General features: G+C 45.5%; 1 protein-coding gene across 2 annotated transcripts in view; it reads left to right on the plus strand.

Moving 5' to 3' along the window:
* The window catches only part of TCP11L2 (t-complex 11 like 2), a 153522-nt gene that overhangs the window by 124248 nt on the left and 2521 nt on the right, over nt 1-26753 (plus strand). For both annotated transcript variants that reach the window (XM_029599741.1, XM_029599740.1), the window contains exons 6-9: nt 395-531; nt 1354-1529; nt 11916-12097; nt 25191-25363. In XM_029599741.1, the coding sequence (XP_029455601.1) occupies nt 395-531; nt 1354-1529; nt 11916-12097; nt 25191-25363 (668 nt within the window). The remainder of the gene's footprint in view (nt 1-394; nt 532-1353; nt 1530-11915; nt 12098-25190; nt 25364-26753) is intronic.

Consider the following 26753-nt stretch of genomic DNA (forward strand, 5'->3'; position numbering starts at 1 on the left):
CGGAGGGCTAAAGATTGCATGTACGATGTAGCCCAAATTTTCCAAGTGGATTCATGAATAAGGCTGCTTAGAAAACTAGCAGATCCTTGTGGAACCCAACGCTGCATGCATGCACATATTTGCACCTGCTTGTTAACAAGTGTAAATGGGTAGACATAGAAATATGTGCTCATTTTCAAAAATCAAAGTTCTGCACACTGCAACTCCGTTTCCAAAATGCCTCTTTTTAGTGCGAGGAAAGTACACACTGAATTGTTTCTGCATATACTTTTACGCGCACAAACCCCCAGGAAATTTTCAGAAGCTTATTTACGTGCGTAAATCCCTTCAAAATCAGGTCAGGTGTTTCCAGGTCACTGTTGTATATTTTGAAATATTTATTTTTACCTTTCAGAGACATTTTTCAAGTATTGGATCTAATGAAAATGGATATGATCAATTATACTATTCAGAACCTTCGACCCCATCTTCAACAGCAAATAATTGAATATGAAAGAACAAAGTTCCAGGAAATTCTAGATAAAACACCAAGTAGGTATAATATCGAGCCTGAAGAGGCTGAATGCCCAAGAAGTCTCTCTGGTTCACTGTAGAATGCAAGCATTTCATTGCTGGCACATCTCATGAGATCCAAGACTTTGGTCCTTATATTAAAAAGGGCTCCTTCCCATTCCTTACCTCCACAATCAATTTCCTTCATATTTGTTTCGTAGCATGAAACGTGGTTTATTGAGTTACTTGTAGGCAGACCTGGGAATTTCTGATTTGAAAGCTTTAATTCTGGGTTTTTAGCAAACTGCCAGCTGTTTCTCGTTCTGGGACCCTTAGCCCCACTGAGTGTGGGCGAGAAGGATCTGTGGTCTTTGGCCCTCACTGGGGGAGGGAACAGTAGCTTAGTGCATCTGTACTTTGACCTGAGAATGGAGAGGGAGACCAAGGGGCCACAAGGTGGTGCAGATGAAAGGGTGAAGAGAATAGTAAAAATAGGAGGAAGGAGCATCACCTTGCAATTTATACTTTTTCAGACGTGATTTGTCATTTCTAAAATGGATGTGGAGATCACACATCAGAAATATATCAGTGCTAAGTGATATTATGTCATTCAGAAAATAAAAACTGAGATTTCATATCCATGGTTCAAGATTTATAAACCTCTTCACACGTATTCCCCAATTGATGTTAGTTTTTTGTGTTCTCACCCAGTGATTATCAGACTGTGATTTTTAAGGACCTTTTCTGATTAATACAGAATATTTTGGCGCATCTTCATTTCTGGAGGGCAGGTTATACTTATACTCGGAGAACACACAGATCCTGGTTAATATAAGCAGTAAACTTTTCTTTCATTTTCAGATGCTCTTGCTCAAACAACTGAATGGATAAAGGAATCTATAGAAGATGTATTGTCAACTTTGCCATCTGCTGGTGCTGAGCAAAGCTCTGGTAGCAACTTGAGTCCAACACAGGTGCTAAATAATGGTTATTTGAAACTGCTGCAGGGGGATTATCAGAAAAAAGCACTACCAGAGGTAACAAAATAGACTTTGAGAAGCAGCTTACATTCAGACACTGCTAAACTTTTGTTTCCTAGGTTTATAGGCTGTCTTTAGATAAATACATTGTATATTGTCTATAAATTGTATTTATATATCTTCATTCGTCATCTTTTATGAACGTTTCATTGTTACTAGTTCATGCTTATAATTAAAAAAAAAAAAAGGTCATTAAAATAAAATGCCAAAGTTGAATAAGGTCTTCATTAATGTTCTTTTAAAATGACTCTGAAATCAATTTGACTTTTTTTTTTGTACCTCTCTAGTTTAGAGAATTAATAGAAAATGCTTTTAAAAATAGTTTTGCAATATGTAGTTTAAAATATGGTCATCAGGGTATTACTCTGCTTTTTCCCCTGTTGGTAGCCAAACTCTTTCATCTATTTATGGAATGAAAATTTCCATTATCTAAATATGGCAGAGGAAGGGAGGAGTCCCAGGAAATGGTAAATAGAATGACAGAAACAGAGGAAACCACAGGCCTGCCCCAAATATAATTGTCTAGGAAGAAAAAACATGTAACATTAAAAAAATATATATACAGCAGTGAGTGAATGGGTATTGATATCTTCTGGATATATCTGTGGCACTTGCTGTGTGTGTGTGTGTGTGTATATATATATATATATATATATATACACACACATACACACAGCAAGTGCCACAGATATATATATTGCTTTATTTCTCCCTCAGATAATCAGGCTGAATTAGCCATGCTCTCTGGGATGTCCCCCTGGCGGCCTGAGCGGAAACTCTCTCCAAGAATACAGAGCTGTGCTTTGCGCACCTGCGTGGCTGTTCCCATGCGATTACCAGACTCTCCTCAGTTTTCGTTATTCCTGCGCAGCTCACTGTCACGGCTAAATCTCTCTCGTGCCTCTTTTCTGGCTTTTTCTCTAATTCCTACATGCTTTGTGTATCCCAAACAGCATTTTCAATGCTAACATGGCTCTGAAAGCCCTAGGATTTAAATACTGTCAGTGTGGCAAAATTATGCTCGTCACAGACAGACATAATTATTGCTACCTGTGCCTGGGACTGGACCATGACCAGGCATCCTGTCGCGACTGCGGCAGGATGTCCCCACGAGCCCAGTGGCAGCGAGCTGAAAAAATAGCCAAGTTGAGAAGTGACCCGTTGGGATCGTATGCCCTGACTCACCGCTCCACATAGTCATTGACAGCATCGAAATCCTGGAAACCAGCACCAGGTAAAAGATCCACATCGCTAGAACCCGTGGTCAAATGTAGCCAAGTGGAAACCCCTAATAAGGATCTGGGTATGATGGTTTCGTGAGATAAACCCCCAAATGACCCTCTGCATAGTCGAAATCCAGAACAGCAGTGCTGGAGTTGGATCCACCAAAAAAGTCCAAGTACGGCGCTGATCGACGCATGACTTAAAGGGACGCTTGGTGCCAAGTCGCTTGGCACACAACGCAAAGAAGCGTCCGGCGCAGGAAGAACAACGAAGCACAATTCGGCACTGATCCAAAAATTATCATCGACGCATAAGTCGAAAAGTAGGATGACTGCTCTTCATCGGACTGTCCTTCATCGAAGTCACCAATGCATATGAAACATAAGGATAAGAGGCACTCCAAAGGTGATACCCAGACCCAGTGGCATCAAAATCTACAAGTGGTAGTCACTCCTGAAGAGCTGGAAGTTAATTCCAAGGTGGAAGTCCTCAGGGTTTCAGGGAGATCTTCCTCTCCTTCATCAAGGGATAGTATATGTACAGGCCTGTTGCAGGTGTCCCAGTGCAGATGTGAATGGCCTCAGTTTGCAAGAACTCTTGATGAAGCAGAACAAATTCCATTCAGGGCTGTATGTCCAATCACGACAAAGGGGACCAGATTCTTCCATCCTTCTGGCAGCACTGTCATCATTTACAACTGGATGGAAGACCCCATCTGGGATTAGCCGGCCACAAGCTCCAAGGCCACATGGACAGACAGACATCCTCCTCTTCCCAAGGGTGGTGGAGCAGCCTCGCAGGCTATGTCTCAGATTTCAGATACCCTGAAGAACTTCCTTGCTTCTATGCCAGCCACCCCTCAGAGTGACATTCCCTCGGACAAATCAGAGGACAATGTCTCCACGCGATCCCTTCCATCCCCCCTTCCCCCCCCCCCCTCGGGGATGAGGGTGTAGAGGGTACCACCGGCCAAGATCTTAGTCCACCAGGCTCAAAAGGGGATGTGAACGTTCTGACAATTTTTGAGACAGCCTGTGTGAAATAGTGTCGCAGCTAAAAGAACAAAGTACAGAAGTTTCTCCGCTCACGTCTCCTATGGAACAGTATCCCTCCAAACGATTTTATCAGACCGATAAAAGGCCATTCTACCAACGGTGCCAGTACAGGTTGTTTCCTCCCTATCAGCCTCCAACATCAAACCCTGAGGCAACAGCCTCAACATCATAGCCAGGGAATTGCCCAAGAGCCCCATGACAGCAGAAGCAGTCACAGGGCCCAAACCAAAAACCGCAGCAAAAATTTTTGAGGAAGACAAGGCTACAGCCCTCAGCAGCGATGGGTGGAAGAATTTCCTTCTATTACCAGGAATAGTCCTCCATAATATCGGACCGTTGGGTTCTCAGTGAGGTACAGAATGGTTATCAACTGAATTTCCGCTTAACCCCCCACCTGCCCAATCTCAGTCTCCTGGAGATCATCAAATCAGATTCTTCTTCGGCAGGAAGAACAAGCACTTCTCGAACAACATGTCATTCAACAACTGCCTCAGGGTCAGTGCAATCGGGGAGGGGTTTACTCTCAATAATTCCTCAACCCCAAGAAAGGGGGGGGCAGACTGGGTAAGTGAAACATCAGGGCATGCTAGAGAGATAAAGTTCCTGAATGGAATAAATGACAGTTTTATGGAGCAATTGGTTCAGGAACCGAGAGAGGGAACAATTTTAGATCTAATTCTCAGTGGAGCGCAGGATTTGGTGAGAGAGGTAATGGTGGTGGGGCCGCTTGGCAATAGTGGTCATAATATGATCAAATTTGAATTAATGACTGGAAAAGGAACAGCAAGTAAATCCACGGCTCTAACGCTAAACTTTCAAAAGGGAAACTTTGACAAAATGAGAAAAATAGAAAAAAACTGAAAAGTGCAGCTACAAAGGTAAAAAGTGTGCAACAGGCATGGACATTGTTAAAAAAAAAATACCATCCTAGAAGCACAATCTAGATGTATTCCACGCATTAAGAAAGGTGGAAAGAAGGCAAAATGATTACCGGCATGGTTAAAAGGTGAGGTAAAAGAAACTATTTTAGCCAAAAGATCTTCATTCAAAAATTGGAAGAAGGATCCAGAAGAAGAAAATAGAATAAAGCATAAACATTGGCAAGTTAAATGTAAGACATTGATAAGACACGCTCAGAGAGAATTTGAAAATAAGTTGGCCATAGAGGCAAAAACTCACAATAAAAACTTTTAAAAATATATGCAAAGCAGAAAGCCTGCGAGGGAGTCGAGTTGGATGATCAAGGGGTTAAAGGGGCACTTAGATAAGTCCATCACAGAAAGATTAAACAATTTCTTTGCTTTAGTGTTTACTGAAGAGGGTGTTGGAGAGAGATACCCATTCCGGAGAAGGTTTTCATGGATTATGATTCAGATCAACTGAACCAAATCATGGTGAACCTGGAAGATATGGTAGGCCTGATTGACAAACTGAAGAGCAGTAAATCACCTGGACCGGATGGTATACACCCCAGGGTTATGAAAGAACTAAAAAATGAAATTTCAGACCTATTTCTATTTATTTGTAACCTATCATTAAAATCATCCAATGTACCTGAAGACTGAAAGTTGGCCAACGTAACCCCTATATTTAAAATGGGATCTAGCGGTGATCCGGTAAACTATAGACTGGTGAGCTTGACTTCAGTGCCAGGAAAAATTGTGGAAACTGTTATAAAGAATAAAATCACAAAACATTTAGATAGACATGATTTGATGGTACACAGTCAACATGGATTTACCCAAGGGAAGTCTTGCCTCACAAATCTACATTTTTTTGAAGGGGTAAATAAACATGTGGACAAAGGTGAACCGGTAGATGTGGTGCATTTGGATTTTCAGAAGGCTTTTGACAAATTCCAGCATAAAAGGCTTCTAAGAAAACTAAAAAGTCATGCGATAGGAGGCGATGTCCTTTTGTGGATTGCAAGCTGGTTAAAAGACAGGAAACAGAGAGTAGGATTAAATGGTCAGTTTTCACAGTGGAAAAAGGTAAACAGTAGAGTGCCTCAGGGATCTGTACTTGGACCAGTGCTTTTTAATATATTTATAAATGATCTGAAAAGGGGTATGATGAGTGAGATGATCAAATTTGCGGAGGACATAAAATTATGTTAAATCTCAAGTGGATTGTGTTGAATTGCAGGAGGACCTTGCGAGACTGGAAGATTGGGCTTCCAAATGGCAGATGAAATTTAACGTGGACAAGTGCAAAGTGAAGCATATAGGGAAAAATAACCCTTGCTGTAGTTACACAATGTTAGGTTACTACTCGGGAAAGAAATCTTGGTGTCATAATGTATAGTACATTGAAAATCGTTGGCTCAGTGTGCTGTGGCGATCAAAAAAGCAAACAGAATGTTAGGAATTATTAGGAAGGGAATGGCAAATAAAATGGAGGATGTCGTAATGCTTCTGTTTCACTAGATGATGAGACCACACTTTGAATACTGTGTGCAATTTAGGTCACCACATCTCGAAAAGGATATAGTTACAGTGGAGAAAATGCAGAGAAGGGCGACCAAAATGATAAGGGTCATGGATGGCTGCCCTATGAGGAAAGGCTAAAGAAGTTAGGGCTGTTCAGTTATGAGACGAGTCGACTGAGGGGGGTTATGATAGAAGTCTACAAAATCATGAAAGGACTTAAACAAGTTAATGTAAATTGTCTATTTACTCTCTCAGATGATAGAAGGACTAGGAGGGCACTCCATGAAGTTAACAAGTAGCTCATTTAAAACAAATCGAAGACAATTCTTTTTCATTCAGCACATAGTTAAGCTCTGGAATTCATTGTCAGAGGATGTGGTTACAGCATTTAGTATAACTGGGTTTAAAAAAGGTTTGGATAAGTTCCTAGAGTTAAAATCCATAAACTATTACGATAATTAATAAGCAGCAGTAGCTTGTGTTTTATCTCATGTTTGGGTACTTGCCAGGTACTTGTGACTTGGATTGACCACTGTTGGAAACAGGATACTGGGCTTGATGGACCCTTGTCTGACCCAGTATGGCATATCTTATGTTCTTATTTTCTTATGAACAAGTTTATCCGGAAGGAGAAATTCAAGATGACATCTCTCAAAACCGTTCTATCATTCCTTCAGCCCAACGATTGGATCTCAAAGATGCTTATGCCCATATTCCCATGCACCCGTCCTCATGGTGGTACCTGCTTTCAAATGAACATGAAACACTACCAGTGCAAAGTACTTTCATTCAACCTATCTTCAGCTCCCAGAGTGTTCATAAAATGCCTAGTGGTGGCTGTGGCCCATCTTCGCAGTAAAGGCATCAAGATGATTGGTTCCTGGATGATTGGCTCCTGGTTTCCTCAAAACCAATGATGCTAGTTCTAGGCCAGTTAAAGGTGTAGCACTTTTCGCCACTGAGAGCCGCCACCAATCGCACACGTTCTGTAGGCGACAGCCAGGAACATCACCCAGAACTTCAGTGATATAAGCATAGTTATTTTTCATAGAAATGCAATTTCTGGCCATCTGAATAGACTTTTGGTCAATTAACACAAGCAATCACTGCGGAGCAGATTTGACCGCAGCGACAGCACATCGTTCATAATCTGCCAGAAGGAAACCTTTTCTACAGTACAGTGCCACTTCCGTATATATACAGCGTTCCACAGGTTATTCTTGTCAACATCCAGCCCTTGAAGAAGGAGCCTAGCAGCTCCGAAATGTCTAGATGTTGGCTGCACAAGACGGACCATAATAGCAGTACAAGATAAGTGACATAATTGGATGTAAAAGGCCTTATTATTTTGGCCAGGCTTAATGCAAGAGCAGCATTGAGAGTGGAAGTGGACAGTAATCAGCACAAGAGATAAGAGACTCAGGTACCTAATGATTTTTGAAGCCCAATGGTATGGCTTACAGACACGATAGCTATATTACTAATAGCATCGTATGAAGGTACACCTGATCTCACACAGAATTTCCTTGTATAACAGGTCATACATTTACTCAGAATTTGTTTCATGTTAAATATTTTGGGTATTTATATTAAGTTCTATATCTTCAGCAGACCATAGCCTGCTTAGAGAAATTGGGATTCATAATCAATTATGAGAAGTCGCACTGAATTCCCACTCAGGTCCTCCAGTTTATCGGGGCATTGATAAACACTAAACTCTGCAGGGCTTTCCTGCCGGCAGAATGGATCCAAACTTTTCGCAAACTAGCTTCTACTTTTAAAGGTGAAAGTCTCTGCCCGTCAAATTCTCAAAGTACTGGGTCATATGGTGGCATCACTATATGTCGTACTGTACACCTGTCTTCATATGCATTGCCTTCAGTGGAGGTTGAAGACGCAATGGTCTCAACACAGCCAGCCAATGTCTTGTTGAATTCTCATATCTCTCTCTATGATCTTAGACATAGATTGGTGGCTTTCCTCCTGATTTCTGGAAATGGGAGCAAAATTTCAAAATCCGGAGTACCAGATCACCATGACGACAGATGCATCCACTCATGGCTGGGGAGCGCACGTGCTACACATAAAAACCCAATGGGTGTGGTCACCACAAGAGAAGAATCTCCAGATAAAACCTACCGTGTTTCCCCAATAATAAACCCTACCCTGAAAATAAGACCTAGCTTGATTTTCAGGATTTTTGGAGTAGGGCTTGAAATATAAGCCCTACTCCAAAAATAAGCCCTAGCTTTTAAGTGGATGCATGGTTCCACTCCAAGACTTGCCCAACCCCCCCCCCCCCCCAAGACCCGAAACCCGGAGGGACAGACGGGGGGTTGTAAAAACAAAAAAACACCCCCAAATCCACCCCAACCCTTCAATTTTACTTCATTGCACCCTCCCGACACCCGCCCCCCCAAAACTTGCAGAAATTGCCTGGTGGTCCAGCGGGGGTCCCAGGAGCGATTTCAGCTCTCGGGCCGTCGGCTGCCCTTTGCCTTTTCCATGTGACAGGCTATCGGTGCCTGGACCGCCCATTGCTCCTACCATGTGACAGAGGCCAGCCAATGGCACCGATAGCCTGTCACATGGAAAGGGGAAAGGGCCATTGGCGCCATTTTGATTGTTGGCAGTCGACGGCCTGAGAGCAGGAGGTCGCTCCCGGAACCCCCCGCTGGACCACCAGGCAATATCTGCAAGTTTTTGGGGGGATCGGGTGGGTGGGGGAGGTGCAATGAAGTAAAATTGAAGGGTTGGAGTGGATTTGGGGTTTTTTTTTGTTTTTGTTTTTACAGCCCCCCCCCCCCCCGTCTGCCCCCCCTGGGTTTCGGGCCCCCCCCCAGGGACTTTCGGTAAGTCTTGGGGGGGGGTGCAATGAAGTAAATTTGAAGAGTTGGGGTGGGTTTTGGGTATCGTTTCAGGGGGGGGAGGCAGCCGAAATAAAATCGACACGGTCAGCCATATGATACCTAGTACCGTGTTTCCCTGAAAATAAGCGATCCCTAAAAATAAGCCCTAGCCATTTTCCGGATATAAAAAAGAATATAAGACCTGTCTTATTATCGGAGAAACACGGTACTAGAGTTGAGAGCTATCTGGAATGCAATCTATACCTTCATACGTATCCTCACAGGGAAGTGGGTGATAGTTTACACGGACAACCAATTAGCCATGTTTTATATAAACAAAGAAGGAGGGTCCAGTTCAAGGACTCATTGCAAGGAAGCAGTACTAATCCTGGAGTGGGCCTTAAATCATTCCATCCAGCTGCAAGCAACATATCTGCCAGAGATATGGAACACAGACGCCAACAGGCTCCGCAGAATATTCCACCCCCACAAGTGGGTGTTGAATCAGAAGGTAGAGAACGATCTGTTCAGGAAGTGGGGAACACCCTGCATAAATCTCTTTGCATGGGAGACCAGCCCAAAACTACCACGGTTTTGCTCCCTCTATTCCAGCAAATACAGGATCTTCCAGGACGCGTTTCTTCTAACTTAGTCGGGGAACCTGTTCTACGCATACCCACCAATACCCTTGTTGGGGCAAGTGATACAAAAATGCATCGCGGACGAATCAGACCTCATCCTCATTACACCAGCATGGCTCTGACAACCATGGTATGCCTACCTCATAAGAACATAAGAACATGCCATACTGGGTCAGACCAAGGATCCATCAAGCCCAGCATCCTGTTTCCAACAGTGGCCAATCCAGGCCATAAGAACCTGGCAAGTACCCAAAAACTAAGTCTATTCCATGTTACTGTTGCTAGTAATAGCAGTGGCTATTTTCTTAGTCAGCTTAATTAATAGCAGGTAATGGACTTCTCCTCCAAGAACTTATCCAATCCTTTTTGAACCATTCAGGCACTGGTTCATCTAGGGAACTGGGAAAGCCTTCTATCACAGGAAGAAGGCACGTTTCTTCACCCCCTCCACTCCTCTCTGCATCTGATGGCTTGGAGGTTGAAAGGCAAGCCTTAGGTCACCTACTACTGAAAGACATTAAAGATATTCTCATTTCTGCTAGGAAACCGTCTACAAGAAGCAATTATACAGGTAAAGATATTCCAAGTGGTGTACCATATCATCGATAGACCCGCTTCACAGCTCTCCAGAACAAATTCTTCAATATCTCCATTGGTTGTATTCTTCTGATGTGGCGGTGTCATCACTTAAAGTACACCTCAGAGCTATTGCAGCATACCACCTCTCTTCACATGGGAAATCTATCTCAACATATCCCTTGGTATCTTGATTCATGAGAGGGGCTATAAGACTCCATCCCCCGGTCACCAAACCAGCAGTTCCTTGGTATATCAACTTAAGTTTTGGAGAGACTCATGCACTTGGCTTTTGAACCACTCCACGCCACCTCATTAAAATTTCTGACATGGAAAGTCTTGTTCCTAGTAGCGATCACGTCAGCCAGACGAGTTGGCGGACTACAGGCCTTAATTCACTACTCTCCTTATTTACAGTTCTACCATGATAAAGTCACCATGCGAACTAAACCGACTTTTCTTTCTAAAATAGTTTCAGCCTTTCGTTTGAACCAGACAGTTACTTTACTGACATTCTTCCCGAAGCTGCATGCTACGGAGAGTTAAAAAAAACCCTTCATACCTTGGATTGTAAAAGAGCTTTAGTTTATTTTGTTCAAGGAACTCAGTCCCTGAAACCTAGTTCACAACTGTTTGTCTTGTTCAACCTGATTAGAGACTGGCAAGCATGGCGCAAATGCACATTGGCGAGTTCATTGTTCCAGTGTTACTCATGGCACAAGGATAAACTCCCAGATGGAGTGTAAGCACATCAAATCCGAGCCACTGCAACCTCCATAACTCACTTCAGAGAGGTACAGATTCTGGATATATGCAGGGCAACTACTTGGTCCTCTCTGCACACCTTCACATCGAACTATTGCCTCCAGCAGCAGACTAAATCAGATGCAGCAATGCGAGAGGCAATATTGCACTTCGCTACTCATACATAAGCTGTCCACACCATTCCTTACCCCTTCAAAGGACATCGCAGTTAAAGGTGTGCTCTAGAAGTTATTAGCTGGGGACTCCCAGAGACCATGGCTGATTCAGCCAGTTTATCCGGGGGGGGGGGGGGGGGGAGCAAGTTTGCTTACTGTAAACTGTGTTTTCTATAGATAGCAGGATGATTTAGCCATGGGTCTCCACCCTCCTCCCTGGACAGCTTTTTCCTTCATCCTATCTCTATCTGTTTTCTCTTCTCTATTTGCCTCACATATATGCTTTACATTAACTGAGGAGAGTCGGGTAATTGCACGTGGAGTGAGATTTATTTTAAAATATATTTATTTTGCCATTTATTGAGCATATTACACCAGGGCACTTAGCAACAAATTATAGACAGGTAAAAGTCCTAGCCACAGTCTTAAATGGGTACCTGAGACAAAAGTGTGAAACTCATTTTAATATGTGCGTGTGTGATTAGGTTTTTGTTAAATGATACTTCAAATAGTAAACTTTGTCTTGATTAATGTACAACTTTTCATTATATTTCTTTGATATTTTCTTATGCATAATAGCAAGCATTATTGATTGATTTGTTATGCTATTAAAGCAGCTTTTCCAGATCTGTAGTACAACATACTTGCTATTCATTTGCAGTTTTGTTTTGTTCTCTCTCTCTCCCCAGACACTGATGACAGATGAAACACGGCTTCAAGAACTGAACGAAAAATTGAATCAAGTGAAGGTTGTAGCCTGCATTTCCCTAATAACTCATAACACTGTAGGTGTTGCAACTGCAGCCATACCCAAGTTTGTGGAAAGGTTAAAAAGCATTACGACTATTCTGCTTGAAGGCATGAATAAAAAGTAAGCATTAGAATTCTGTTTTTTTCTTTAATATGATTATTGATATAAATTTGCTTGTTTTTAATAGCATAAAATAAAAAAAACATAGCAAGAGTTGATAACAGCAGAAAAAGACCAACTGACCGTTCCAATCTGACTAGTTAGTTTTAGTAACTGTAACATATTTATTTAAAATAGTTATATGTCACAGCAGTCCAATGTTTTTGGCAACTTACAATAAAAATGTTACTGAATTCTTGTAGGTCATGATTTTTTCAAGAAGATATTTTTGCAAATAAAAATATTCATATTAAGCACTAATTAGCAATAAGGAAAGGAAATTAACCATTATTGCTAATAAGCAAAAAAAATCTTCTTAAAAAAATAAATTCACTTTACTACTATGGACCAATGAATATTCATGACCCGAGAATGTTGTAAGAAAATTTTAAAAAATCCTCAACATGGATGTTATGATGGTCCACCTTTCTGCTATTCTTTTGAAAAAAGCAATTGAATCTTATTTTGAATGCTCTTTATCTTGTATTTCTTTCATGAATTCAATGCTTGACTCTGAGTTTTGTATAGTTTAGCATTCCAGCTGTTTCTATAGTTCAACCTTATTGTACTGCCATTATTTTTCTGCCTCTTCACTGCCAACAACTGATCTCCTGGGAGCATTCTTCGATACCATGCTCGGGTGAGTGCTTCTTACAAAGAAGTGGATAGGCAAGATCCAGGGACAGATTTGCAGACTGCTGAGCAATACGGTTCCCAGGGTATGAGATTATCTGCAGGTTCTTGGGTCTATGGCTTCCATGTTGGAATTGGCCTCTTGAACGTTTGCTCATATGTGGCCACTTCAGTCAACCTTGCTCTCCAGGTGGAACTCAGTATCAGAACAATTTTCATCTACTGCTGCCTCTTACGGAAAGTGCCAGGTCAAGTCTGGATTGGTGGCTGTGTTGGGACAATTTGAGCCATGGGGTAGCCTTGGAAGTCCCAAGTTGGATAGTAGTCACAACCAATGCCAGCCTCACCGGTTGGGGGGCTATGTATCAAACTCAAGTGAAGCAGGGGCACTGGTCTCCAGAGGAGGCATCGTGGTCCATCAGCCATCTAGAGACGAGAGTGGTGCATCTAGTATTGCAAGCCTTTTGCTCTTGTACAGGGCGGGCGGTACCAAGAGTCAGGCAGTGGCACAAGAGGCCCAGAGGTTAGTGCACTTGGCAGAGCGGCATCTGAAAGTGCTGGCTGCTTCCCATGTAGAAGGGTTGGACAACGTGCAGGTGGATTTCCTCAGTCACCGGTAGATAGATCCCGGAGAGTGGGAGCTGTCAGAGGAGGCCATGCTCCTGATTCATTGCCAGTGGGTGTCCCTTGCATGGATCTGTTGGCAACGCGGAACAACGCTAAGGCTCCACAGTTCTTCAGTTGAGGAAGAGAGCACGGGGCACAAGGAGTCTATGCTTTAGTTCCTCCCGTGGCCACAGGGAATTCTCCTATATGTGTTCCCGCCGTGGCTGCTAGTGGGCAAGGTCTTGCGACGGATAGAAGTTCATCCGGGGCAAGTAATTCTGGTGGCGCTGGAATGGCCTCATTGGCTGTGGTTCGCGGATTTAATCAATCTCGCAGTAGATGGGCCGCTGCATCTTGCTCATCTTCACAATCTACTGTGCCAGGGTTCCATATTTTTGGATTGGGTGGATAGCTTCTCTCTCACTGCTTGGTTTTTGAGAGGAGGCACCTGAGAGAAAAGGGTTTTCCCTGTACGTACCAGGATCAGTCCAGGAAAGTGGGTTGTGTATCCCTACCAGCAGATGGAGTCAGAAAACCAAAACTTTGGGCACTGCCATATAGGGATGTGAATCGTGTCCTCGATCGTCTTAACGATCGATTTCGGCTGGGAGGGGGAGGGAATCGTATTGTTGCCGTTTGGGGGGGTAAAATATCGTGAAAAATCGTTAAAAATCGTTAAAAATCGAAAAATCGAAAAATCGGCACATTAAAACCCCCTAAAACCCACCCCCGACCCTTTAAATTAAATCCCCCACCCAAATAACTTAAATAACCTGCGGGTCCAGCGGCGGTCCGGAACGGCAGCGGTCCGGAACGGGCTCCTGCTCCTGAATCTTGTCGTCTTCAGCCGGCGCCATTTTCCAAAATGGCGCCGAAAAATGGCGGCGGCCATAGACGAAAAAGATTGGACGGCAGGAGGTCCTTCCGGACCCCCGCTGGACTTTTGGCAAGTCTCGTGGGGGTTAGGAGGCCCCCCACAAGCTGGCCAAAAGTTCCTGGAGGTCCAGCGGGGGTCAGGGAGTGATTTCCCGCCGCGAATCGTTTTCGTACGGAAAATGGCGCCGGCAGGAGATCGACTGCAGGAGGTCGTTCAGCGAGGCGCCGGAACCCTCGCTGAACGACCTCCTGCAGTCGATCTCCTGCCGGCGCCATTTTCCGTACGAAAACGATTCGCGGCGGGAAATCGCTCCCTGACCCCCGCTGGACCTCCAGGAACTTTTGGCCAGCTTGTGGGGGGCCTCCTGACCCCCACGAGACTTGCCAAAAGTCCAGCGGGGGTCCGGAAGGACCTCCTGCCGTCCAATCTTTTTCGTCTATGGCCGCCGCCATTTTTCGGCGCCATTTTGGAAAATGGCGCCGGCTGAAGATGACAAGATTCAGGAGCAGGAGCCCGTTCCGGACCGCTGCCGTTCCGGACCGCCGCTGGACCCGCAGGTTATTTAAGTTATTGGGGGGGGGGTTCGGGAGGGTGGGGGATTTAATTTAAAGGGTCGGGGGTGGGTTTTAGGGGGTTTTAGTGTGCCGGCTCACGATTCTAACGATTTATAACGATAAATCGTTAGAATCTGTATTGTATTGTGTTCCATAACGGTTTAAGACGATATTAAAATTATCGGACGATAATTTTAATCGTCCTAAAACGATTCACATCCCTACTGCCATATATACTAGAGTGCCATCTGCAGTCCCTGCAGATAGTAGAGATACACTCCTGCAGTCTTTACTCAAATTTTTTCAGCTAGGTAGATAGCATTTTTTTCTTTTCATCGTTGTTGCTTCCTGAGGTGTTAGGCACCTTCGTGGGCCATCCCTCAGTGGAAGCCGGACGTCCAGGGGATTAGATATCCCTGGCAGGGTCTCATCCGCCACGACTTAGAGGGTGATGGCCAGGGGCTCCTGGTTTTTTTTTCCCCTTTAAGACAGCTGCAGCTGCTCCTCCACCTTTGCAAGAGCCTTTCTTGATTTTTTTGATTTCTTCAGTAAAGTTTAAAAAAAGAAAAAAAAAAGGTCAGCTGTGGAGCTGTGCATCTGCCGACTGCTTTGGGGTCTAGGTAAGGAATCGGTGCGAAGGGCTGGACCCACTGGGCCGTGTGGGGAGCCTGCCAACTCGGATCCCTCAGTTCCCGGGGCTCCGGGGTACTTTGTAGGGCAGGGGCAACGTGGTAAGTTATTTTCTCACAGGACAAGCAGGATGGTAGTCCTCACAAATGGGTGACATCGAGGATGGAGCCCTGTACGGAAAACTTTTCTGTCAAAGTTTCAACAAGCTTTGACTGACACTGGCACACTGGGTGCACTGAGCATGCCCAGCCTGCAATTATCCCTGTGAGCCACAGGTGTCTCCCTCAGTCTTCTTTTTTCCGCTCTGCAGTCAGCATAGCGGTTGGAGCTCTGTGAGGATTTTTTAACTAATTACCTCATGGAAACACTTAACTTTTCACTTCAAAAAACACTTTTCCCTGCACAGGTCTCCCTCCGCGTACGTTTTTACGACGCTCGGTGAGTACTAATTCTTATTTTTCGGTCGGTTCCTGTCACTATCTTAAGGCTGTTAACTGACTGAAGCCTTCCCTTCCCCCATTTTTCAGTTAGCTTTAAACAGCTTGCGAGTATCTCTGTGACACTCTGCTTGCTTATGCTAGTGGGGTAGGGATTTTTTCCTTAACTTTAGGACCTCTGTAGCTTCAAGTCCTTCGTTCCCTGGTACCCTCACGCAGTCGATACTCTATCGCTACACCGGGACCCTCCTAAACCGCCCTGGGCTTTTATATGTCATCAGCGCCCCTCCCCCCACGGTGCCCTGATGCCTTTATCCATGTTTTTTGCTTTCAGTGCTACCAGGCTTTTTCCTCCTACGCACTGTTTTTTTTCCTTGGGCTTCCTCGGTGCCGTCCCTACCCGGATGCATGCCATTGACGCACACGCTGTTAGTCACTGCCATGCATACTCGGGTCGCCGCCACCGCTGCCCGAGACACTTTTTAACGATCCCAGGGTCACTTCATCGATGCCACCCCCCCTTTTGGGGATGCCATCAATGCCCCATCCTCCCCACCGATGTCCAGCCCTTTTCCATCGGTGGGCATCGGTGCCACATCGATTCGTCGGTGGGCATCGATGCCGGATGGTCCCCATCGGTGGACATCGGTGCCGGATGGTCCCCATCGATGGACATCGGTGCCGGATGGCTTGTCCGTCGATGGCATTGGTGCCGGATGGCCGTCCGTCGATGGCATCGGTGCCAGGTCCTTTTGCATCGATGGACACCGATGCCCAGGTGTTTCATCCATGGGCATCTATGTTAGAATGCATCCATCGAGGGCAGTCGATGCCAGGCTGCTCCCATCGGTGAAATTCGATGCCCAGGTGGGTCCCATCGGTGGGTATCCATGCCGGCTCGATTCCGTGGATGGGCGTTGATGCCAATGCCAGCCTTATGGCTGGCATCGATGCCCATGCCGATTCCAGGACTGGCGTTGATGCCGGGATGGAATTCATCGACTGGGAGATCCATGCCATCGATTCCATACGTGTCCATATCGATGCCACCGACACACGTGTCTGGGGCACCGATGCCATGTACACTTGGAAATCTGAGTCTGTCCAAATCGATACCGTCAACGTCTGTGGCCCTATAGTTGATACCCGTGGCCATGCCACAAACGGCATAAATGCCCGCCTCCATGCATCGATGCCCTCGACACCTCCGTTTTCCTTCGGTGTCCTTGACGCCCTATTGATTCGACTTCGACTCAGTCGATGCCGGTATCTTTTTCAATAACGGCAATGTTTTTCGATTATTCGATTCCACATCGTTTCAAAGATACCTATGCCACTGCTGTCAGTGCCCGTCACTGTCATCATTCTCCTGGCCAGTCATCGACGATTTTTCATACCCATTTTGATGATATCCTCGAAGCCCCTTAGGTTGCCTTCAATATCGTCAATACCGACATAGCACCGCCACATAATACCCTCGCCTCCTCACATTGCTCCACGCTTTGGGTTCTTTTTTAAGCCCCGTATTAGCTTAAGACACTCCATTGTGTCAGGAGCAGAGCAGGCGTGCTGACAGTTCGTCATCGATCGCCTTCCAGGACGACGAGGGCTTCCATCTCGGCGCTGGGGAAAGACCGGGCCGAGCACCGTGGCACCCATCATCGCCGACATCGTGATCGTCCGCCGCTGACGCCATCCAGCACATCGGTGCCATCCTTCTCCAGGCTGGACAACGCTCGGGCAGAGCGACATCACCACTGCCATCAGCACTGTTCCTACAGTTTTGGCAGTCCTTGGTGATCCAGAACTTCCGGATCCAGGTCCGACAGCTTCTGCATTGGCGTCACGACACATCGAGCCGCTGTGACGAGGGAAGGGAACATGAGTTCCGTTAGGGCTCCTCTGTTCCTGGCGTGCCCCACCGTCAAGTGGTGTGGGACTATGGCCATCTGTTACACTTAGCAGTCTAAACGCCACTCACGCCTGGCCTGTCTCCTCTGTACCTGTGCCACCATACCGGGTTTCAGAGCGAGATGGACGTTTACGTCCCCGGCCTTACCCTCGAGGACTCCGGAGACCGTCTGAGTCAACAATCTTCACCGGCTCGTCTTGCGGCGATCCACGTCGGATGGTAAGTACCCGCTTCGGCGGCATTCCCATAGAGTTGTGTTCTCCCATTCGGACCGTGGTTCGAAAAGTTCTGGGTCATGTGCCTTTTAGAACTGTATTAGTGTCACATATCGCTATGTTAGCTATGTTAGCCACAATATCAGGAGAACCCCTCTATCTTCTTGGGATTGCAGCAGGGCTTCTTCTCTTGTCAGTAACAAGTCCCTGTGCCGACCAATGCTCTGACTCTTGGTTCCCTCCCAACCAAGGTCCAGCTGCATTGGCTGATCTGCTAAACATGAGATTCAGCAACCATTGCCCCATGTACAAGTCCACCTTGAGGCCTGGCCACAGGTCTCAGTGTCTCCTTGTACAGCATACAGAAATGCGGGTACCACTTACCGCTCACACACCTGCAGGAGCCTACATGATATCCTCCATTGGGACACCTCCTGGTCTCCCATCTGGTCAGATATCAGAGCGGCCACCCCACCTTGTACCAAAGTCCCGGTACACTCCCCCAGGCGCTACGAGGGGAGAAGGGAGGGGGGTTGGGGAGTTTTAATTGCACTATTCTTTCTTTTAACAGAAAATAGTTACTCTCCGCACATCCTGGACCTAAGAAAATCCAACTTTCTTTAGACGTCACAGGTACAATGGTATCTTTGGTTACCATCACTCCATACTGCAGTAAGTACATTATTTTAATGTTTCTATGTGCTTTATGGTGAGTCAACATTACAACCCCAAGCTCTGCCGCTGGCACCAGCTTCGGTAAGTGAACTGTCTCTTGCATCACTGTTGGTGAATGCTGTTTTCTCTGCGGAGTGTAACATCATTCACTTTCCTTGCATAGACTACTGCTAACCACTTTCAGTACATGCAAGGAGCTCTCACTTTTTTCAGGACTCACTATACATTTACTAACTGGGATTACTGTCACTGCCATAAATCCCTTCTGTAACACTTCTGGACACCACAGTCTTAAGACCCTCTTGTCCAGCATGCGCACAGACATTCTGATACATTGTTATATGTCCCTGCGCATATTTTCCATAACCTCAGCCTTTCAACTTTTCATGGTTGGGCTATGGGGTTTCTTCCCACTATGCATTTTTCTCATAATTCAAAACTGCTATGGGTTATATTCAGTGACATTCTATACTCAATGGACCTAAGTGGTTTCATTGCTTTCGTCCCTGATTCTTATCCCAGTTCGAACTAGGACCTAGTCTCCTTCGACTCATGCTCGCAATTCCTTAGGGTTATAAAGTTTCTCCTGAAAGCTGTCAACCCATTATGCATCTATTGCACTCCAGCATAGTTTCTCATAAACTTCCTGGACGTTGCACCCATGAGTTATGCCCTTATGCCTTCCAATACTGCTTTTGCAACAATTCTTTGTGCATACAGACAGACAGCATAGGGACAATGTGCTTTCCAACTCATAAGCACGCATTACCTCTTAGCTGCTCTGCTAGACAGCTGCGCAGCTCTACCCTTGGCCCTTGTTCACTTCATGCGTCCTTGGGCCACATATCTAAGAGATTTAATGAACGCTCTATCAGACCTTCTCCACGTAGGTTCTATCCTCTCGAATGGTCTCAATTACATGTGTACAGGGCAAATCTTTTAACGCTGAGTTTAACTAAACTTTCCTCGGCGTCTGCATCATTCCATACGTTGCACAGGTTCTGCTCCCTGCACATGTTTCCTATGCGTTCCCTTAGATGCCTTTTCTTCCATCAAAGGCCTCTTCAATATATCTCTTCTGCTGCCTCTCGTAGCCAGCATTCTTCTAATGTTGAACTGGGATGGGGTTCAGTATTCTTTTCCCCACTCCCTGACTGAGATCAGTATGCTTTCCCATACTTCTCAATCCATCATATCAGTAACCTTTTATTCTCTCACCAGTCAGTCCCAAATCATAGACTTACTGATGTTCTTAGGTTCTGGTAGCGTCACAAAACCTTCTAAACATAAATCTTGCCGTTTAATATGGCAGGCTTTACCTCCTGACGCTAAAAAAAAAAAAAAAAAAAAAAAAGAGGTATTACCCCTTTTACTTTTCCACCATTTTTTCTTACTCCCTCGGATTCTGTTCTCTAGACATCCTCCACATAGATACACCTTTCTCTTAGGAGGTGTATCGTTTTGGGAGTTGGGTTCCCGTTTTCGGTAATCCTCTCTGAGTCGGCTTACCATGGATTATCCACTGATCAAGCCGCCTCTATTTCTCTAATCACGGAATGAACATATATATTCTCCTTATAAGTCTCATACATTCTACGTTTGAGCCTTTCCATTCCTCTCTTCCACAGTTTGGCAAGGGAACTTCTTTCCCTCTTAATGTCATTCCTGCCAGCAGGGTCCGTGAGTTATGCACTCTTTCCATACTCACCTGACTCCGTTCCTCTGCCACTGAGTAGTTCTACGCATTCAACTTTCTATCCTTTTCAGGTAGATGTTGTATCTCCTTTCCTCAGGAAATACTCTATTAATTTTTCCTAACCTCTCTCTCTCGCCCTAGGGAGAGACTGGGTTTTCCACATTCCTGGACAGTAATGCTGCGCTTACATTCTATCTACATTGCACTGCATTCCATGTGAATTCCACTTGACTCTTTCCTTCATGCAAGGGTCAAGCTGCTACTTCCAGTGGCCACACAGACCTAATCCTTCTGATTAAGTGGTCTATATTTCCTTTCCTACCAACAAGCAGACATTTCACTACAACACTGTGGGTATCCACATACTGTTGTGTCCGTCTTAGCCTTAACAGCTTCCCTTTGGTTACTGCTGCTTGTACTTTTTTATCAGGTTGCAGCCTGGAGTCCTCTCCATACCTTCGCAGCCTATTATTGCTTACATTTGACTAGCCGGCATGCTCCATGTTTGGCCAGTCCGCCTACTCTTACTTTTTTCAATTCACTACCCAACATCCTTCCACGAACCCATTATGGTGTTGCGGATGCCCTCCGTTCCCATTTCCACCTCAGTCGTTACGCCTTTGCGCATCTGCGGTGTATCTGGTGCATTCCCGGGCATCCTCAGCTCGGTACTCACCCATTTGTGAGGACTACCATCCTGCTTGTCCTGTGAGAAAGCAAATGTTGCTTACCTGATGTAACAGGTGTTCTCACAGGACAGCAGGATGTTAGTCCTCACGAAACCCGCCCGCCACCCCGCGGAGTTGGGTCTGTATACTTTTATTTTAGTTTCGCTTGCGCTTTTTAGCTATAAGACGAGACTGAGGGAGACACCTGTGGCTCACAGGGATAATTGCAGGCTGGGCATGCTCAGTGCACCCAGTGTGCCAGTGTCAGTCAAAGCTTGTTGAAACTTTGACAGAAAAGTTTTCCGTACAGGGCTCCATCCTCGATGTCACCCATTTGTGAGGACTAACATCCTGCTGTCCTGTGAGAACACCTGTTACATCAGGTAAGCAACATTTGCTTTCCCAATTCGCCTGGCCGGGCCTTCGGCGGTTAGGCCGGGATTGCGCCCTTTTTTTTTCCTCTGCTCTGACAGCGCCGCGGCTGCGCGCACTTTTTGCGGCACAGACTTCCTTCGTCCCGGGCGGTCTAGGAACCTTTTCCCGCGTCTCAGTGGTAACGGTTCCTGGGATTAGGCCTGTGCCTGCACCGTTGTACTGCATGGCGACGCGCGTCCCCGATGGAGCCGTGTTCAACTTCACAGGCCTGCCGCGCCTGTGGGAAATGCGGTCAGGCCCTGAATACCGATGGTTTATGTGTCGCTTGTGCCCCGGGGATGGAGGGTTCATTGGGGATGCTGACCCCCTCCCTGGGGAGGGAATCGGGCGATATGGGCCTTGTCCCACAGGTAGAGGCTGCGCCTCCTGTGGTGGGATCGGGGGGGAGCGCTTCCCCTGGGAAGAATGGCTAGGGGGTCTCCAACGGAGTTCCCGCGAAGGGAGGGGGACCCGGAAGAGTTTTCCCCGGAGTTCGTTCTCTTGATGCACAAGGCTTTCTTCTAGCGAAAATGCTCGGCGGTGCAGGGCCCCGGGGCCCCAGCAAACTGGGCAGATCCGCCTGAGAAGCGAGTTCGAGGGGCGGAACCTGTTCAATGTCCCTTGGTTCCTCCTTCTCTGATGGAAGAGGGCTCCCGGGGGCCGCATGATTCACCTGCCGGACCGGGAGCAGATCTTCCTGCAGGGCTGGATGCGGGGGCAGACGATGGTACTCCGGACATGGATACAAATGATCCGGATGACTCCGATGTCCTCCCGGTGGAGGGAGACAACCCCAGCATGGTGCGCCTATTTAAAAAGGAGGAGCTCAGACCTCTTATTCCCCAGGTCCTGGAGATTCTGGGTCTGAAGATTGCTCAGGAAGAATCTGATAATGAGGGCGTTAATCCCGTCCTGGATAGCATTAGGGGTCCTTCGACGGCCTTCCCTCTGCCGAAGAAAGTCCGTAAACTGGTGACTCGGGAGTGGGAAGCTCCTGATGCAGGACTGAAGGTGGGCTGGGCGATGGCGAAATTATATCCCCTATCGTCTGAGGTGTTGGATCTGCTAAAGATTCCCAAGGTGGACGCTGCGGTTTCTGCGGTCACAAAGAAGACAACGATTCTGGTCGCGGGAGCGGCTGCCTTCAAGGATATGCAGGACTGGAAACTGGAGATCCAGCTAAAGCGGGCTTTTGAAGTCTCAGCTTTGAGCCTGCGAGCAGCAATCTGTGCTAGCCTGATGCAGAGAGCCTGCCTGTGTTGGGTACAGGAGACTACTGCCAGCCCCGGTACAGCAGCCGGCAGGGCTTTACACTCTGCTCAATTAGAAGCAGGAATTGCTTATGTGGCGGATGCGCTTTATGATCTGGTGCGGACCTCGGCAAAATGTATGGTGTCTTTGGTTTCAGCGCACCGACTCCTCTGGCTGAGGAATTGGGCAGCGGATTTGTCCTCTAAGTCTCAGCTGTGCAATCTGCCATTTAAAGGCAAGCTACTATTTGGGGAGGAACTGGATCAGCTGGTGAAGTTACTCGCAGAATCTAAGGGCACATTTTACTTTCAGAAATTAGCGCCTACCCAAAGGTAGGCGCTAATTTCTGCCAGCACCGGCTTAATATCATGGTGATATTAAGTCGGAGGTTCCAAAAGTTAAAAATAATCAAAAATTAAAAAAAAAAAAAAAATTTAAATCGGCTCGTGGGTTGAAAACCGGACGCTCAATTTTGCCGGCAAAATTAAGTGTCGGCTGTCAAACCTGCTGACAGCCGCCGCTCCTGTCCAAAAAGAGGCGCTAGGGACGCGGTAGTTTCCCTAGCACCTCTTTTTACCACGGGCCCTAATTTGAATAATTTTTTTTTCTGAATCGCGTGTGCCGGGAGAGTGGCCTATGCGCGTGCCGGGAGAGTGACTCTCCCGCGATTTTTACTGTGTCGGCCTGATTGTGTTTTTAGAGACATTTCCATCTTGGCTTGGGTATGGGTACAGGTCAATACTGATGGATTGCAGGTGGCACACCAGGTTATGTACAGTGTCAGTGAAACCTTCTCTGTCTCCATCTGCTGGAAGGGAGGCAAAACCCAGGAGGGTGGACTGATCTGTGATACTATAGGAACGAAAATTAGCAGGTAAGAACCAATTTTCCCATATTGTTGCATCAAGAAATTACAGAAATTGTGATTTACGTGATACATATATAATATGCACAGCACCAGAGGGAAGAGGAGAATTTGAGGCAAAACTGAGGGCTCCTATTCCGCCAGGATATAATCCACAGGAAATACTAAAACAGAAAATCCTTATTACTATTAGAGACTTCAACAATAAAATAAAGTTAAACAAATCCATTTATTTAAATTTTAAACAACGTTTCTGACCTACACATCTACAAACTTAGACTTAAGTCCTCTGGGGCAGGGACTGTACCTGAATTTGTAACTCGCTTTGAGCTCTGATTTGGAAAGGTGAGTGATTACATTAAAAAAAAAAAATTCCCATTTACTGCAGAGACTCATGCCAGGGAAATAATGGATTTCTGAAATACATAGACTGCTGGGAGTTTGAGGAAGATGCACTAAAGCACTGTTTCCCAACCAATGTGCCTTCAGACATCATCAGGTGTGCCATGGAAAAAAACTCACCTGCCTGCTGCTCAGATCAAGACCAGCCTCTGGGTTCTGCTCTCAGCAACTCGAAGCAACAAGAGACACCAGCAGTGGCTCTTAAACATGCAGGAACTCCTTTTTGAGAACATGCATAATATGCATGCCTCTTCATCCTAGCTACAGCATCGTGTGGTAATTAACGGGCAGCATGCAGGGCATGAATAGCTGGACCCTGCTTTGTGCAGCACACATAATATACACAGCGCCAACTCGTGTTTCCCTTCCTGAGCCGCCTCCTTTGAGTTCTTCCAGTCTCTGTCTTATCCCTAGGCTGAATGAGATAGGGATTGTATGCAATGAGCACTGGATGTGACTCATTCTGAATACTAGGAGCAGCGAAGTGGAACAACTGTGGCAGTCAAGGTAACTAACCGAACCAGCTGCCCCCATCACATGGACTTCTCTCTTCTACTGTATCTATATAGAGGAAAGTGGTTCATTGTGATGGGTTCATAATGTGTCTCATCCCCTCTCTCCCTTTGTTTTAAAATTTAGAAGAGATTGAAGTCTTTCAATTCTTTACTAGTTCTTCTTTAGCCCAAATGAGTCTTCTCCATGTCTGCACCACCTGCTCCGTAGAGGTTGGTGTGCCACTCAACATTTTTTTTTTTTTTAGTGCATGTGGGCTTCAGGCTTGAAAAGGTTGGGAAACATCACACTAAGGTTTGCTAAGCTTAGTGCACCATTTTATTCGTGTTTTGGTGCACATTTGTGTGAACTAACTATACTCACAATTTTTAATAAGGTTTTTAGTAATCAAAAAAAGTGCTAAAATTAGTGCACCTCTATGCCAATCCCATTTAAATGATGGTATTCACTATTTCACCCTTATAACCTAAGATATACCATAATCCATAAGACCTTGCAAACAGCAAGATAGGATAATTTATTGATTATATTTTTGTATCCAGGCTGCTGTCTGGATTATCTCATCGCTGATTTACCTAGACAATCTGATCCCTGATGAAGCAGGAGACTGGTGCAGTATGAGACTTGGGCTGTGTATGCTAGCCTTCTGATTTTGTGATTTAGTAGTGCCCGTGGATAGTTATTTTTGTATTTTATTTTTTTATAGAACGTTTGATCTGAAAGGGACTCTAAATACCATAAGTGTTAAGATGTGCTTTGAAATCAACAATTTCTTAACTGAAAAAGGCTTTCCAACACTTACCAATGAGACTCAGGCCAGTCTAATGGGTCAGATTTGCAGCATTGGTGAAGAGGACAATCCTATCTGCAACCTGATTGGTTTGTATAAACAGCTGCTCTTTCATGGGGGAGATAGTGCATGTGAAAGTGCCATACTGTATTCATACTTTTCTTTATAAGTTTGTGTTATTTAACACTTAAAGTACCTAATTCACTAAAAGGTGAATTTTAAAAGCCTGGTGTGCACAAAAACCTTGAGATACGTGCACAAGTTGGGCTGGCATGCGCCAAGCGGATTTTAAAAGATGCCCAAGTATGCACTGTTTCCTGTTACGGGCACAACATTGTTTTCTGAAAAAAGGGGCGGGGCATGGGAGTGCCTGGATTTCTCAATGAAATCTGTGCGTAAATACTTAAGTGCACAAGCATATGCCAGGGTCTCCTGCTATGGATGGGCATGTAAGTCATAAAATAAAAAATTCTAGGTATGTTAGCAGGGTTTTAAGGTTGGGGGATAACAGGAGGATGGGAGGCTATTAAACCCGGGAGGGGTGAGAAGTCTTATCCCTTGCCTGGGCGAACTGGGAAAACTAGTAATTACATCTGCATGCACCTACTAAAATCCGCCCATTTATGCGATAGAGTGGCATTTGCATACACATGCGTGCGCCCACTTAAAATTGCTTGCACATGTGCACACGTTCAGCGTATTTTATACCATGCGCCCAAATACATGCACATGTTATAAAATAGACATCGGTGGACACGAGCTGGCAAATGCGCGTACATGCGCGCCTGCGTGGCTGTTTCAAAGTTACCATCTAAGGATTTTTCCTATAGATACAAAATGGGAGAAAAGCCTTAATGAATCTGGCCCAAGGTTTGTAAGAGCATCTACCATTGGTTTAAGTAAAAGAGAAAAAATATGGATAGAAAAGTCAATGTCTTAAATTCACCAGGTCTTAATTTAAAAAGCCTTTCAAGAGTGGTTTGTTTTTTTTTTTGTTTTGTTTTTTAATGAGATCTGCAATTACAGGCAGTCTCTAAAGTCAGTTTCTTGCTTCTTCAGGAGGATGTCTTCTTAAGTTCTTATTTCTTTATTTCAGTCTTCCTCTTCTGGGAAGTGATCCTGGCTAACTATATATATGTAAGATAGATCCAAGATGGATTAATGCAGTTTGGCTGGCCCAGAGTAGTCTGTTAGAATATTGATGGGTGGGGTTTTTAATGTAGGAGACCAGGTTTGATTCTGGACTCAGCTCCTGCTTTCTGAGCCAGCTGGGACTAAGAATGCTGCAGAATCACAGACCCCTCTTGGGAGAGAGTCCCTGCTTGCTAGTTAATTCAAGAGCATACCAATATTTGTATGGGGATCTAGAGAGAGAGAGAGATCTGTTAATCCAGGCTTATCAGAGGATGGTCATTGTGGCTGGATGGCAGGCAAAAAAAGAGAATGGAAGAAGAAATGGGTCGTTACAAATAATGTCTT

The sequence above is a fragment of the Rhinatrema bivittatum genome, chromosome 4 (assembly GCF_901001135.1).
Source record: "Rhinatrema bivittatum chromosome 4, aRhiBiv1.1, whole genome shotgun sequence".
Taxonomy (NCBI): Eukaryota; Metazoa; Chordata; class Amphibia; order Gymnophiona; family Rhinatrematidae; genus Rhinatrema; species Rhinatrema bivittatum.